Here is a 16,833-nt window from a genome sequence, read left to right on the forward strand (position 1 = left end):
AAACATTTCTTAATAGTTGGGTTTATTACCATCATTTTATCATTAGAATTTTGACAATATTAAGTATACTCTTTTCGTCAAATTATCAATTTTTATTATAAAATGACGATATTATTTTCGACTTAAGTTAAAATCGTCTTAACGAAGATCAGCTCTATTTAAAAAAAGTGAGTCAAATATGTTTGTTACTTTGTACTAGTAGGAAAGAGGAAGTAGCAGTTAGCAGTCAAATCTCGTGCTAATCCTACAATGATTACTTATTTACACTTGAGGTTAAGTTATTTCATGACAAACCAAATCAATTAATTAATCAATTAATAGCTTAATCTTGTTTATTAAAATAGCCATTGACATTGCAGCACGTGTCACATGTATTCTTATCTGATCGTTGACATAGTCAACGGTCTAAGCAATTTGAGCAGGGTAATTTCATCTCAATTGCGTTATTATTACTTGACGTTCACCTAGGGAAATGTGTAATTTATTCTATTCCGACATCATAAATTTTAAGACCGTAAACCATACACATTTTCGCCCTTTTTTTTTTTTTTTTTTTTTTTTTTTTGAGGAAAACACCCCGAGGGGTATTAATTCATTAAAGATAAATCAAACGAAGCCGCAGAGCGTGCTGCCGCTGGCAGTTCAGACAGCCAACAAGTTTTACCGACTACTCTAAGTTCTACATGTGCTAAAGCATGGGCTACGGAGTTGTTAGCTCGACCCGTATAAGACCAAATAACTGACTCAAACTCATTACAAAGCAAATTAATATCATCTAAAACTAGCGAGAAAGCACTGCGACCCTTGTTCCCTTCTTGTAAGTCCTCGACCACCTGTAAACAGTCGCTCTCCAACACCACATTGCGATGCCCCCATTCCCGAGCTTCCTGCAAGCCATCCAAAACCGCTATCGCTTCCGCAAACCGTGGCTCCCAGTCAACCTCACGCACCCAAGAGATGCCCCATAGAACCTCGCCTTGCCCCCCGCGACACACCACACCCGTATTAACTCCATTACCCTCCTTTACTCCCGCATCAACATTTATCTTGACCCATCCCTCCGGTGCCGGTTTCCATCCACCATACCCGCTGTCCTTTTCCCTTCCAGTTCTCCTTCCGCCTTTACCTCTGTCTTTATCATTCACCTCGGTCCCTTCATTTACCACGTCCCATATACGCTGGACAATCCTAGCCGGCTCGATATTCGCTCCCTCAAATGCCACCTTGTTCCGAAATTCCCATAGAGCCCAACATCCAATCATGAACTTCCCATAATCCGTTGCATTCATCCCCTTCCACATATGCTCAATCCAGTCCCGCACCTCACCTCCACCACTCCCTCCTTCCTCCCCACTCAACCCTATCTCATTCCACACCCATTGAGCCACGCTACAGTCACGGAACAAATGCAAACACGATTCAGAGAAATAAGAACATAAATAACAAGTCGGATGTAACTCACCTTTAACTCGAGTCGCTATGTTTTCCAAGGTTGCGAGAGCTCCACTGCACAGCTGCCAGAAGAATATTTTGACGCGAGGCCACACCGAGATTTTCCATAACCGGTTCCAAATCCACCTTTCCCGTTCCCAATTCGAAGGCCCTCCCATGTTATTCTGATCATCAATCAAACAAGCATAGGCCGTCTTAACCGAAAACTCACCACTCTTCTCTAGGCACCAAAACCAGTCATCCCTTGGTAAGTTAGGACTCACCCGAATGTTAAGAATCCGCTGCACTTCAAATGGCATGAACAGATGGTGCAACTTCTCGACATCCCATCCCGCACCCCCCGGCTGGAAAAGATCCGCAACCCTCACCCCATCATAGCCCGGCTGGCACGGCGAAATAACTCTCCCTCTATCATTCCCACATAACCACGGCTGCCCCCATACCATCGTGTCCTGGCCATTCCCAATGCGTCTCCTCAAACCCCGCTCCAGAGTGGCCCGAGCCCCTAGGATACCGCGCCAAGTATAACTTGGTCTCGCTCCTACATCAGCCTCCATAAAATCCGACCTGGGGTAATATCTAGCTTTCATCACTCGTGCCCATAAGCAATTTGTTTCCGTCACAAGACGCCATGCTTGCTTAGCGAGAAAGGCATCGTTAAATACCTCGAAGTCCCTGAAACCGAGGCCCCCTACAAATTTGGGTCGACACATTTTCTTCCACGACACCCATGAAATACCTCTGCTCCCCTCTCCATGTCCCCACCAGAATCGTGACACCATCGATCGGAGTTCGTTGCAAAAAGACGCGGGAATTTTGAACACACTCATAACATAAGTAGGAAGTGAATTGGCCACGGCCTTTATAAGAACCTCCCTACCGGCCCTCGACAATATTTTCCCTCGCCAACCGTGAAGTCTTTTACACAACGTATCCCGAATGATATTGGTAATCACTTTTTTTGACCGACCCACAACCGTGGGTAAGCCTAGATAGCGCTCATGGACCTCCACCTCACGAACCCCCAATCGATTAGCCACCTGATTTCGAACTGGACCAGGGACACCCTTGCTAAAAGAGACCGTTGTCTTGTCGAGACTAACTAGCTGCCCAGATGCCTCCTCATATTTTCGCAAAATCGAATTTACTGTATTTGCTTCTCCTTCAGTCGCTCTCACGAAAAGGATACTATCATCCGCAAAAAATAAATGAGAAATGGCAGGGGCCTCATTCGAAATCTTTAACCCGTGTAAAGCCTCCTCAGCTACAGCTCGCCTCAGTAAATTAGACAACGCCTCCGCACATAAGATAAATAAATACGGCGATAAAGGATCTCCCTGTCTTAACCCCCTCTCCGGTTTGAACTCTTCGGACGGAGACCCATTAATAAGCACCGAGAAAGACACCGAGGTCACACAAGCCATGACTCGATTAATCCATCCCTGATCAAAATTCATAACCTCAAGGACCCGTCGCAAAAAATTCCATTCCACTCTATCATAAGCTTTCGCCATATCCAATTTAAGTGCCATAAATCCATCAAGCTGCCGTGAGTTCTTCAAGTGGTGGAACATCTCAAAAGCGACTAAAACATTGTCAGTAATAAGGCGGCCCGGAGTGAACGCACTTTGGTTTTCAGACACAATCTCAGGAAGGAATGTCTTCAATCTATTCGCCAAAACCTTTGAGACCAGCTTATACACCACATTACATAGACTGATCGGTCGAAAGTCCCTTATTTTATCCGGTGCCTTCTTTTTTGGAATCAAAACAATGTTTGTCTTGTTAAATTCATCCGGAGACAAATCCCCACGAAGGATTCCAAGTACCGTACCCACAACATCTTTTCCAATTAAGTGCCAGAAAGACTGAAAAAATAGCCCATTCATACCGTCTGGACCCGGCGCCTTAAGAGGATGCATTTGATTAAGAGCTTCTATCACTTCTTCTTCTCGATACTCAGCCCGCAGAAGCATATTCATACGATCCAACACGCGATTTTCCAGCCCCGCCAGAGTGTCGTCAACATTCGAGGGCTGTGAGGACGTAAACAGCTCTCGAAAATAGCTATTAGCCACCCCTGCAACCTCCTCGTTACCCATTCGTTGCACCCCAGCGTCATCGATGAGCATACTTATATGGTTCTTCCTCTTCCTCTCCCCGGCTCTAGCATGAAAAAATTTTGTATTGCGATCCCCTTCCTCCAACCAAAGAGCTCTCGAGCGTTGTCTCCAGTACTGCTCCTCCTGTCTTCTCAACGTAGCAATTTCAGCAACCAATTTTTTCCTCTTTCTCACCTCCTCTTCAGATCGGTCCCCTTCATTTAGTCGGCTTAATTGCTTGCTTTTACGCTCCACCAGGTATCCTATTTTCCGAATACCATTCTTTTTCCACGCCTGTAATTCCCGAGCACAATTTTTTAACGCCTCACCAAGCCCTCCTCCACCCTTACTAACCCCGCGCCAAACCGCATCCTCGCACCCCTCCTCCCCCAACCAAGCCTGCTCGAACTTAAAACTTCTCCTGACTTCGACCCCCGTCATTCTTTTGTCAAAGATAAGTTTAATTGGGGCATGATCGGACCACTCCCGGTCCAGGTGCACCGTCTTTGCATAAGGAAAAATGTCCATCCACGGGTTTGTGCACATCGCTCTATCTAGCATACATTGCCGGTTAGCTTCTCCCACTTGTCCATTATCCCAAGTAAACTGATAGCCCTCCCAGCCGATATCCCGCAGCCCACAGTCATCAACAGCAGCTTGGAAGTTATTCATTTGCCATTGCGCTCTGCTTCCGCCCTTCATCTCGGTAGAAAACAGTATCTCATTAAAGTCTCCGACACACACCCATGGTAGGTCCGATTGCCTACTGAGGAGGCGAAGTAACTCCCACGATAGATGTCTATCCCCCACCGCAGGCCACCCATAGAACCCCGTGACCCTCCACTCCCTTTCCCCTTCACGAACCACAATGTCAATATGATGTACAGAAGCCGATTTCAGGGTGCAATCGAGCTCCTTCTTCCACATAAAGGCAAGACCACCCGACCTCCCCATGCTATCTACTTCAACACCAAAATATCCCTCCAATTTTTCCTTCACTTTTCGCATATCCCGTCCACACAACTTTGTCTCACACAAAAACAACATAGCCGGAGCTTCCCTCCGAACTAGGGCACGAAGATTATTTACAGCGTCGAGGTTGCCCAAGCCCCGACAATTAAGACTTAGGAGATTCATTGGGCCCGGCGGGGTTGAGCTCCCTCAACCTCCGCCTCAGATATTAAGACGTCCCCGTCTTTGCATTGTTTTTGTTTTTTACCGCCAGTACCCAAAGAGTCTTCATCACGGCCTCTCTTTCCTGTCTCCTGGTCTCGCCCTTCCCCTACCCCCCTCACCACCTCCCTTGGTATTCGTGTCCACTTCTTGGCGCCATAATACCCCTTCTGTCCCCCTTCCTGTATGCCCGCTGTTAAAGCCTCGCTCCCAGTGAACCCCGTCTCCACACACCCACTTCCCTCTGTCCCCATATCTCCTCTCTCCCTCCTCACACTTTCGTTCACCATACACAGCTCACCCTTCCCTGCAATCTCCCCAGCCGGTCCCTGCATATAATGCCCCTCGACAGTACAGTCCTCTCCTACCACGGTAAGCTCCACCGATCCCCCATCTCCTTTATCTCCCACCCCCCTTTCCTCCCGCTGCTCCACACCAGCCTTAGCGCATGATTTCTTCATCTTTAAATCAATAGCAATAGCTTGTAATTTGTCTATCATCTTAGCAATATCATTCTCAGAATTCCCCCGCACTTCAGCTTCAAACGTAGCATTTAAATCCCGTCGAGCTCTTCCTGAGGTATCTGGTACGGTTTTAGTGACCTTCCATGGCGACGCTCTAAGCCAGTCCCCAAACTTCAACTCACTCTCCTCATACGGTCCCTCATCGCAATCTTTTTCTCCGTGCCCTAAATGCCCACAGCCATAGCAATACAAAGGTAATCGCTCATATTTGACATCAAATTGCAGAACCTTCCCCCCCTCATTTTAATTGGCACACATGTTTGCAATGGATTACGAACATCATGCAACACTCTGATCCTTATAGCCCTATCAAGCTCTGTATTAGGGCCCTGCTCAGTGTTAATAAAGGATCCTAAACTCGCTCCTATTCTCCTCAAATTCGTCTCGCTTGATCGACCCAAGATAGGCAGATCGTAGACACGCGTCCATATCGGAAAATGAAATAATGGGACATCAGTAAGTTTACCTTCAAGATTTGGCTCGTTAAAGCACCATAGAAATTTGTCGAAGTGCCATGGCTGCCCCTCTAAAACCCTAGCCTTGTCTCGTTCATCACCAAATCGAAACACAAAGAGCTTGTCCTTGGCATCGATTACATTCCCTATCATCGGTTTAGATGGGTTCCACAACTTAATCATCGAATCAATCGCGGCCTTGACATTAATGGATTTGGATGCCCAGATCTTCCCTACAAGGAGTAACCGACCCTTCTCCGAATTCTCCTCAACCTCTTCCTCCCATTCGAAAGCCGTCATTGCACAGCCTATCCCCTCTTCAACCGGTTCTTTCCCATCTCGATGAAAGCCTCGCGTCATCGTATTCGACTGACCCTGCATAGAAAAAACAAACGCAAACAAAGAAAACAAAGCGGAATAACAGTCTCACGATCGAAATCGTGAGATAAGCCTCGAGAAAAAAGGAGAAAGCTATGATGAGAATAGACGAAGAAACCCTAGGAGTCTCTAGACGTATCTTTTATTTTGTTGAGTAACTGTAATTGTACATTTTCGCCCTTTTAATTAACGACAAAAATACTAGTCAATTGGTTCATGTAATTTTATCAGGATCGGAATAGTACTTAGACCATCCCCAAGCAAGGTAAATTGGTCATGACCTTGCTTGGTCATGATTAATGAGTTAATTAAGGTACTTAATTGGTGACCAAAATTGTTAATTTGTGACCATACTTGAACAAATTGACCATTTTTGTGACCTCCTATGTGTCCAAATTTGATTGATGTAACAATTAAAAAAAAAAAAATGATTGAGAAAGTTGTAAAGTGGATAATGATTGGGTTGATGACCCAGGTCGCGACCTTCTGCTTGGGAGGCTGAAAATGAGTCAAGGTTAATAAAGTGTGATTAATAGTAAAATCGGGTCGCGACCTAGTTAGCGCGACCTTTGCTTGGGGATGGTCTTACAGTAGTACCGACAAAGTAATAGAATCCAAACGAGTCTATGTATATAATTTTTTTTTTTTCAGTTTTGGGTTAAAATTACATAATACTTTAGCTATTTTACACTAAAGTTGCTAAGTGATTCAACAAATGTACTCCCTCCATACCACACCAATGGTAACATTGAGAATCTTGGCACTATTCATGGTCGTAGGGAATTTTCGATATTATTCTTAATCTATAAGACAAAATATAGTCATGTGAGATCTTGTTTGATTTATCGTCATGAATGCTATAAGAATATCAGATTTTTTTAATTTTTAATAATGTGTAACTAAATATATTCACGTTGCAAGACGTGTCTCGACAAGTGTGAAAAAGTCAATGTTACCATTGGTGTGGTATATAGGGAGTAATAAATTGTAAAAAAATTGAGATACAAGGGGAAAAAAACTTCTTTGGAGCAAAGTCGCCAAATTAGTCAATGACTTTTGCTATTTATTTTAATTTCATTTTTTTTTCCCATTTTTATAAGCCGTTAAATGAGCCACCGGCTTTCTTGCTTTCAAAGAAAGACGCAATAGTCCAACAGCATAAAAAAAAACGAGCCTACATAAACTCATTTTTAATAATTTATTTCATTTCAACCCTATTTTGGTAATTGTTTTACTTGAAAACCTTATTTAAAAAAAATGCGCTTTTTTAATATAATACTTCATATAGTCGTACAACCTTAAATATACACCATTTTGTATAAGTAGTATTTTTTTCACTTACGAATCTTCAGCCTGATTGATTGTAATCTCAGTGTATATTTATTTTACATATAAGTATATACTGGTATTGAGTCATCTTTTTTTTTTGGGGATATCAAATGATGCGCAAGTTCAGTACAATATATAGGGAGAAGGAGAACTTAAACTCGTAATCTATTATCACGATACCTCGTCTTAATCACTAGATTGAGACCTCTACAATATCACAATACCTCGTCTTAATCATTAGGTTAAGACCTCCACAATATTTGATATTTATTGTCTTATTAATACAATTACTAGTATAGGCCTCGTGCAATGTATGCACGGTGTTTATAGAATTTTACTTTTTAGTATACTATATTTATAGAGTGTAAATTGACAATTCCTTATTTTTTAATTTTTTTCATCATTGTATTTTGAATTAAGAGAAAAAAAAAACAATTTAAGTAACTCATAACATGAAATGTGTATTTTAACGAAAAAAAGTTTTTTACACAGATTTAATGATATTGTTTTATAACTTTTTTAATAGCATGTCTTTTAGCTACAACTTATCTTACCGAAAACTAAATTTTTATCATAAAAAAACCTAGAAGCAAATCTTAAATAGGGAATTGTATTGAAATAGGAAAGAAAATAAGAGAATATATCAAAATAGGGAAAATATTTTAGGCGGGAAAACTTTGAGTTTTTCCTATTCATTTAGTATATAGGGGATTGACAACATATACAACGGAGTATTATGCTTATACCCTACCCTACCAGGCTACCAAGAATATTTGATGATAAATTGCCATGCAAATATGCAATCTACAAGATCCACTGCCCATATATACCGTAATAATTTGAGTAAATTAGACAAAATCATTACCGTACACAAAAGTGAATGAATAAAATATGAAGCATGTTGACAATCTCAACAACAATAAAATCTAAAGACCGTATAAGAAGGTTGTGTATGTTTTGTTTTTTTGGTGGTGATCAGGAGTATCCCTACCGATAGTTAGGATAATCTCTTTCGGGATACTGAAGGTAATTTAATGGTTGACCCCTCCCAAGTTTGGTTTTTTCATTCGCAAGAGTCAGGAATCGAACCCCTGACCACTTATTTAAGAGATGAGAGTCCTTACCGCTCACACCAGCCAACTTTAGTAGAAGGTTGTGTATTTATTAATTCGCAAATTGTCATTGAAGACGGTTGTGACGGATACCATTTTCTCTCACAAAATGTCCATTAAGAGGTGAGTGAGAAACATATGGGGAGTGCCCCACCTTGTCCCCTCTCCCTCTTTGTGAGAGGCCACAAGCTTATGACGGGATTAACCCATTACAAGCAAGACTAGCCGGTATTAATTTAGATTCACGTGTGTCTGTCATCCAGGATTTGTCATCCGATCTTTACATTATTCGTACCTACTTGTCACCATAGTCCACCATCTTCATATAGTTAACGATTTTATACGGTCGATTACTTTTATCGTCATACCCGGTTGAGAATATTGAAAATGTCAAATAATGCTCACAACGCAAATTCTTATTTTTTGTCTGAAATAAAATAGATCAAATATAGCTATTTTATGATAAAATGTTATTATTTTCTGATAAAATATTACAATCATTTTCAGTGTAAAAAGTGATAATTTTAGTTATAACATTTTCTTATTAAAGGTTAAATTTTATTAAAAAAAATTGTGACATTTGGCCCGTCTTATTTCAGACCGTCTGGAAAAAGACTTTTTCTGCTCACAAATATATTTTACGTTTCAATTATTTATTTAGTTTTGATTAATATATCCTTCACAAAAAGTAAAAAGTAGGCGTAAACAAATGAATAAACGGAGAAGGTAGTTGACTAGTTGGTATTTGGTAATGTTGTATTTCTAATAATACATCAATGGTTAAAGTATTTGAACTTTGATGATAAATAGCGTTCCAATAGGCAATACATAAGCTCTGTTTGGCACGACACTTCAGGTAGCTTATTTGACCAAAGTAGCTTATTTGACCAAAATTTCAGCTACCTGATTTTTTTGTAAGTGTTTGGCAAGTAGCTTATTTTGTCAAATAAGGTACCTGAAATGAAATGCTACCTCAGGTAGCATTTGAGAAATCAGGTACCTGAAATGACTTATTTTCCATTTTGTACCCTTTTATTCTATAATATTAAATAATTTCCATATCCTTTTACGTCATTTTACAAAAATCAGCTACCTTTTCAATTTAGTTTGCCAAACACATTTTTATATAATCGATTACCTTATCACTCCTAATTTTCGCCATTACCTTATCGCTTATCTTTTCGAGTTTCGATTAGCTTTTTCAGTTTTAAATTACCTTTTCGTGTTTCAAATTATTTTTTCGATTAGTTTTGTCAAACATAGCCATAGTTTATGAATGGTTACGTGATTTGATTTAATAAAAAATGAGGAATTTGCCTTTTCAGAGTCTAATCGTCTCATATGTTTTTCATTTATACTTACTCATTTTAAGATGAAAATATTCATCGAGTATCCATTTTACATGCTTTATTCTGTGGTAAGGGTGACTGAGTGAGTATGACTTTTATAGACGCAATAAGATAAAAAGACAGAAAATATATATACAAAGCGAAAACTTATTATCTACTATATATACTTCCAATTTAGGCTCTTAACCACTATAAAATATGATTGTTTGATGTAGATTAATCGTGACATACAAATTAAAGTATCTTTGTATTGAAGTATGATTCATTTATTTCATCTGATTGTATATTAATATACATTTTTGAAAATCCCTCACACATTTATTTTGAGATAAGTATATCATCCGTTTTTTTACGCAAAAAACTTCGCAATAGGCTTGGGCCACACCCAAACAGAGGAGAAAGAGTCCACAACGCAGGCCCAAGAGATTTCAGTCTAAAACCAATTGGCAATAGAGGGAGTAACCCATTGCCTTAGACCATCCCCAAGCAAAGTCGCGACCTTGTTGGGTCGCCTTAACCAACAATTAAGCATGAGATTAGCGTGATCTTTTGATTGCTCTTGACCTTATAAGGTCAATTTGTGACCTTTTTGGTTGCTCTTGACCTTATTAGGTCAATTGGTGACCCAATAGGTGTCAAATTATCATTGGTCATAAAACAAAACAAAAATGGTTGGAAGGTGAAAAATGATTGGGTTTATGACCTAGGTCGCGACCTTCTGCTTGGGAGGTAAAAATGGGTCAAAGTTAATAAGGTGAGATTAAGAGTAAAATCGGGTCGCGACCTAATTAGCGCGACCACTGCTTGGGGACGGTCTTATAAAGTGATAATTCTTCTCCTCTTTTATCAATGTGGGACAACCCTCACATGTGAGACTTTGGGTTTCTTCACATATGTCTTCCACTAATTTAGCTGGAGACAGTCTCTTAGAAGACCAGCTGGTTATGAAACACAAAAGGAGCTTATATGAGTACATTCTATAATATTCTCACACATATAATTTGAGAGATATTGAAACGAGAAACACGTATCTCGAAATATATGAATGACATATTAGAAAAAACAAGGGTGTACTAACTTAAGATGAATGAATATATTCGTCTTATGATTAAAAACGATTAAAATAACATCTTACCTGAATCAAGAGACGGATATTTTGCTAGTCTATATATTTACATGTTGCTTTTATATATGTATATTCTACTATTAATATTGTTTCAAATTTATAAAGATAATATCCGTCTTAAATAAGAATCTCTAATAATTAAATTGTATGAGAAAAGTATATGTCGATCAATAATAATCAACACATAGAATAAACTAAACATCAAAACCCATTTAAAGGTGTGAAATATTAGTATAAAAACCCACATTCAAAGGTCTTCAATATCTTCCTTCCAACATTTCTCACCTTTTCAACCCTTTCTCTCCCAATCCCTCTCTAAAAAAAAACCTCCAAAATACTCAAAAATAAAAATAAAAAAACACTAAATAAATAAATGGAGCTAGCATTAAGTTTAGGAAACAATACTAGGACTACTAGTGTACACCATCCGGTTCAGTCCGGATTCGAGTCGGGTAGGACAACTAGTGTAGTGGAGAATAACAAGAGTAGTGTAGACTTTTGCATGGGTCTAACACCATCATCAAAATCAACGGCTGAGATTAATGATCATCATGATCATGATGATGATGATCATAGGAAAGTTGGTTCATCTTCATCATCTGATCCAACGGCTGATATTTCGCCACGTCAGCTTGATCTCATACCTTTTTCTCCTATTCCTCGACCGTGTTCTTCTACTCTCAGATTACCTTGGCTCTCTGATAATTGTAATTTCTTTCTTTCCTTACAACTTTTATTTATTTTATGTCATATCCGTCTTAAGATTAAAACGATCGATTTATACCGTATGTATCATAATCCCGTTTTAAGTTTGAGACGGATTTGTGCTTGTCATAAACATGATTTTTTGATATATTTTTTAAAAAATGTTCCATGAGTTTAATGTGAAATTAAATATGTTGGATTTACCAAGTGATCACGAATAAAAATACGATTTCGTTTTTTTTTCTCCTATTTTTTAATTTAACGCAATTAATTATGTGTAACGTGTTATTATGTATCAATCCAAATATTTAGCATGTACTCCGTAACTTTGTAAGACGGTCTTCTAGGATTTTACATGCAAAATATTAATATTAACCGGTTTTACAAGAGACTAACTCAATAGTTAGAGAATAATGATCAAAGCCGGTTCCTTAGAAATTTATTTCAATTCAGTCTGTTTATTTTTGTTTTTTAGTTCAATTTAATTTAATTTATTTTAATTCAGTTTGGATCAAATAGCTATAGGCAAAAAGAACCGCCTCTCATTAGAATTTATAGGCGTAAATACTTCTGTCAACACTTTGATTCTAATTTTTTGATTCTAATTTTTATGAATATATATATTTCTGAAGTGTATATTTTGGGTGAAAATATAATTTTATGAAATTTCTTGTAACAAATGTGAATAAGTATAACAAATGTGAATAAATATAACATAGTTTGTGATTTTTGTATCATCATACGGGTGATAATGCGATTTTATGATATAAGGATTTTGTAAATTTTGAGAATGTGATTTTTTTACGGGTTATTTAATAACAATAATCCAAACTATGTCTCATCTTCCCCATTTAATCCAACCTATTGATTATCCCATATTAATCTGATATTTCCTATCATTTAATGGGGAAGACGAGCCTTAGTGTGGATTAATATGGGATAATCAATAAAGATATTTAAAGAGTTATGAATCTTGTGATGATGATTTGTAGCTCGATATTCTTGAGCCCTTAATATTCTAGAATTATTATGGATACATCATCAAAGATTTTATTGTGATTATAAGCAGCCAGTATCATACCGTACCGCTGCATCTGTGAGAGAATGATATCGAGACTTAGTACCACACCGATTAATATCATCTGACTTCAATCGTTAAATGAGATGTATAAGTTATTATGTACATACTATATAAATCGTCTTACAAGAGAATCACTTTTATTTAAATTAATTTGCTAGAATTTAGAACATTTTCTAGAACAATGTTCTTATTTCCTTGGTTTGACATTCCTTCATAAGTCTCTTATTTATAAAGAAGATTTCCCTATCAGTCTTCTGTTGAATGTTGATACCCATGAAATAAAAAAGTAAAACCAATGTGAAAATGGCAGTGTACAAACTTTTAATTGGTTTTGTACCGTTGACTTTTTTCATTTATGCTCTTCTTAATTTTATGCCACAAAAAACAAGATTAGTGGTTTAGAAAAAAAAATCGAATTTTTGACTTTTTTTTAGTACTACCCTATACAATGTACAATAATAATTAATAAATGATGTGTGCATGCAGTGAGTTCTGAACCGGGTTCATCCGACGGACCGGGGTCAAGGTCAAGAATCATGGAAGTGAACCGGCGCCATCCGGTGGGGCCTGCAGACGGGGATGCGGACGAGGACTCGTCACCGAATAGCGGGACGTCGTCGTTTATGGAGTTTTCTTTGTATACTAGGAATAATAAAATTAATGGACGAAAAAAAAGGGAAAATGATTATAATAATAATAATGACGGTGAGAGTAAAGAGGGTGGTGGTAATTATGGACAAGGAGTAATTGAAGGAGGTGGAGGAGCAACAACATCAAGGGGAAGTGATGATGAAGAGAATGGTTCCACTAGAAAAAAGCTTAGGCTTTCTAAGGAACAATCAGCTTTTCTTGAGGAGAGCTTTAAAGAGCACCATACTTTGAATCCTGTAAGTCAATTACTACAAACTATCTATCTATCCTAGTACTATTCTTTACTATTTATTCATGATTTCATTTAATATATACACTTGCTTAATTAATTCTCTTGTTGTATATCTCTTTCATGGTTTTGTACTCGATACTCGTAACGAGAAACGAGGCATGTACGTTTTCAACTCGTGTTTCGGTCGTTTAACGTGGTTGTGATCAATTGTGGATTTATGGAGTCAAGTACTACTCCCGTATTGGGTTTTTGTTTCACCCTTTTATGTTCTTTTGAATTGACGTATTGTCTTCATCAAGATCATTGCCTATGTCGTAAACTTGTAGACTTGTAGTTAGATCGTTTTCAAATTACACATGCTTTCTGAATGAAAAATGAGATATTCGATGGTATTGATGAATTTGAATAATTCTCTTACACACAATGGCCATGTCATCACCTTGTTTGTGAGACGTACTCATATTCGAGATGGTGGTAGATGCTAGAACTGATATCATATGAGATGTGGTCGTACACTCGTCTTGTTTGAGTTTTTATGCTTTATGAGATTGATAGGAGCGTTTTACAATTGTTCAATTTGAGTTTTTGCATTATATGAGAAGATAATCATTGTTAATATATCGGTTTTATTTGAGTTTCTGTAGTATAAAGAGAATATTACCGACTACTGCATATATATCTAAGTGATATTCTCGATTTTCGGCAGAAGCAAAAACAAGCATTGGCAAAGGAGTTGAACCTTAGACCTCGGCAAGTAGAAGTATGGTTTCAAAATAGGAGAGCCAGGTTAGATGATCGATCATTAATCAATATTCAATAGTTATTGTTCATTTGTTTGTGACCGTGGTATAGACACTTTATGACAAATAACTTATTATTTGTTTTCAAAAAATAATTCTAAAAAAAATGGATACTTCATAAAAATGGATACTTCATACTAAAAAAAAAAAAAGTAGTCACTTATTATTATAAAATGTCATTTTTTTTTTACGTGAATGCATCATACAGCAGTCTCGATAAATAGTGAATCGACTTTCAATGACAACATACACCAATTAAAAATGACATTTAATTATTTGTCTTTATTTGTTGTCTTTATTTGGCCTGAAAGTTTCTGTTATTTTCTGCGCATGAATTATATTTTGGCGAATCTTTGGGAGCATGAAAAAGATTGATCTCTGTACAACTTTATTGCAGCACTAAATCTTTATACAAAATAGGTTGCCAAAATCTTGTAATTATATGTAGTAGATGCTTGACTTAGGTAGAAAACGTATAAAACAAGGTTTTGAATCAAAAGGTCTACTTATATTTATTGATGGGCGTTGGGGAGGAGCTTAAGGTAGTAGACCTAGTAGTAGCTGACACTATTCACATGCTTGGGTTTGTTTCACATTTGTTAGGTCCCATTGAGGTTGGAATGTGATAGAACGACACCTCGTGTTGCGAGCGTATTATCTGTCTCATTTTCGTGTTTTATTTTACTGCCTCCTATTCGTTATTTTCTTCCGATTTCCTTTTTGCACAAGAAATAAGAGAGTGAATTTGTACCACGGAAAACACACTAATAATTTATTACATTTACCTTTTATTTGTAGTTAAGGTGAAATGTCATAAAAAGAGAGATAATATGATACAAGATGGGGCACAGGAATTAAACGGATATGATTTTCCTTTCCATTTTCGTGTCTCATCTTGTGTTAGAGGGTAGTGGTAGTGGGATATGGAGTATTGAGTTTAGTAGTATACTTATTTACTTGGTGACGTAAATTCACTTTCATTTTAAATGTTCTCTCTTTTTTTTTTTTTTTTTTTTTCTCTCTCTAGTAAATACTCCATAGTCTTACAATATAATGGCATAAATATGTGACATTTATACCATTATATTCGTTTCAAGAGTATTTACATTAAATAAACTATCAACACGAAAATTGAACGGCTAGAGACGTTATACCATGTCTGCATGCATGCATGGTCCTCCCGCTTGACCAGACGCTCATAGAAGAGGAATTATTACCCATACAGACGTAGTGACGTAGTAAAACTTACTCGACTCAAATAACCTGACTCGACACCCTAACATGTGAATTGGAACTCATGAAATAACCCGCCTCGTTCGAACTTACTAAGCCGAAAGACACATTGCTAGATCTAATTGCAATGTTGCATGTTTGCTTGTAGTACATTTTCATAACAAAGTCTTCTTTGAACTTATATTCCACAAATTGAGGAAAAAAACAGAAAAAAAAAATGGTAAAGCACCAAGGTTGGCATTGTTCAATGTGCAATTGTGCATGGTAGCAGTCATAAAGTACATAGAATAATATTTTAGTTACAAATGCAAATCTAAACCTAAAAAAGCAAATCTTTGTGTTTATATTACATGCATAATATTGCATAATATTCATTGATAATTGTGAAATTTGAAATGAGACAGGACAAAGTTGAAGCAGACAGAAGTAGATTGTGAGTATTTAAAGAGGTGCTGTGAGACATTGACAGAAGAGAACAGAAGATTACAAAAAGAGCTTCATGAATTAAGAGCTTTGAAATCTTCTCAACCTTTCTTCATGCACCACCCTGCCACTACTCTTACCATGTGTCCATCTTGTGAACGTGTGGCCCCGACTTCCGCCTCGGCCGCCTCGACCACCGTTGTGTCTTCAATTGGCACGTCAACATCCGTTGTTAAACCGAACCCCGGGTTGGCTTTGGGTAATAGCCCCCCTCAAGTTGATCAGAATGGTTCATGATCGATATAGGAGACGGCCTTGTTAATTATTGTCGTGACGTGTAAAATTGAATTTAATTTAATTTAAATGAGATGGAGTGGTAAAAGTTTTTTTTTTTCTTTTTTTAGTTGGATTTTTTTTTGGTATGAACTTGTGATGGTGATTAGAGTTGTCTTTAGTATTGTTTGGCTTTGAAGTGCTTCTCAAATCTCAATTGTGGCCTTAGAATAGGGTAGAAATTAGAAAGTATAGAGCCTTTGATTTGAAGTACTAGAATTTTTTTGCTAATTATGTCAAAAGGTACTAATATATTGGATTATGACTATTTTACTGTCTATGATGTTGTGTAATAAAGGTTTATGGTAAGATTATTGGTAGTCTTGAAATAAGACTTTGGTAAGTCTTAAGACAAGACTTACTCAAGACTACCAA

The 16,833-nt window shown here is 37.7% G+C and overlaps 2 protein-coding genes across 2 annotated transcripts; one reads left to right on the forward strand and one right to left on the reverse strand.

Annotated features, from left to right (window-relative positions):
- Positions 1-587: 587 nt before the first annotated feature.
- LOC141633275 (uncharacterized) lies at positions 588-6,066 on the reverse strand. The gene is made up of 3 exons (XM_074445716.1): positions 5,508-6,066; positions 4,774-5,415; positions 588-4,621 (listed from the first exon to the last, which is right to left on the reverse strand). Exons 1-3 carry the CDS (start codon positions 6,064-6,066, stop codon positions 588-590), a joined length of 5,235 nt encoding a protein of 1,744 aa, XP_074301817.1.
- A 5,193-nt stretch (positions 6,067-11,259) lies between these two features.
- LOC141642202 (uncharacterized) lies at positions 11,260-16,738 on the forward strand. The gene is made up of 4 exons (XM_074450920.1): positions 11,260-11,707; positions 13,273-13,673; positions 14,376-14,455; positions 16,107-16,738. The coding sequence occupies exons 1-4, from the start codon at positions 11,374-11,376 to the stop codon at positions 16,420-16,422; spliced, it is 1,131 nt and encodes a 376-aa protein (XP_074307021.1). The 5' UTR covers positions 11,260-11,373; the 3' UTR covers positions 16,423-16,738.
- The last annotated feature ends 95 nt before the right edge of the window (positions 16,739-16,833 follow it).

This window comes from Silene latifolia, chromosome 2 (genome assembly GCF_048544455.1).
Source record: "Silene latifolia isolate original U9 population chromosome 2, ASM4854445v1, whole genome shotgun sequence".
Classification (NCBI taxonomy): domain Eukaryota; kingdom Viridiplantae; phylum Streptophyta; class Magnoliopsida; order Caryophyllales; family Caryophyllaceae; genus Silene; species Silene latifolia.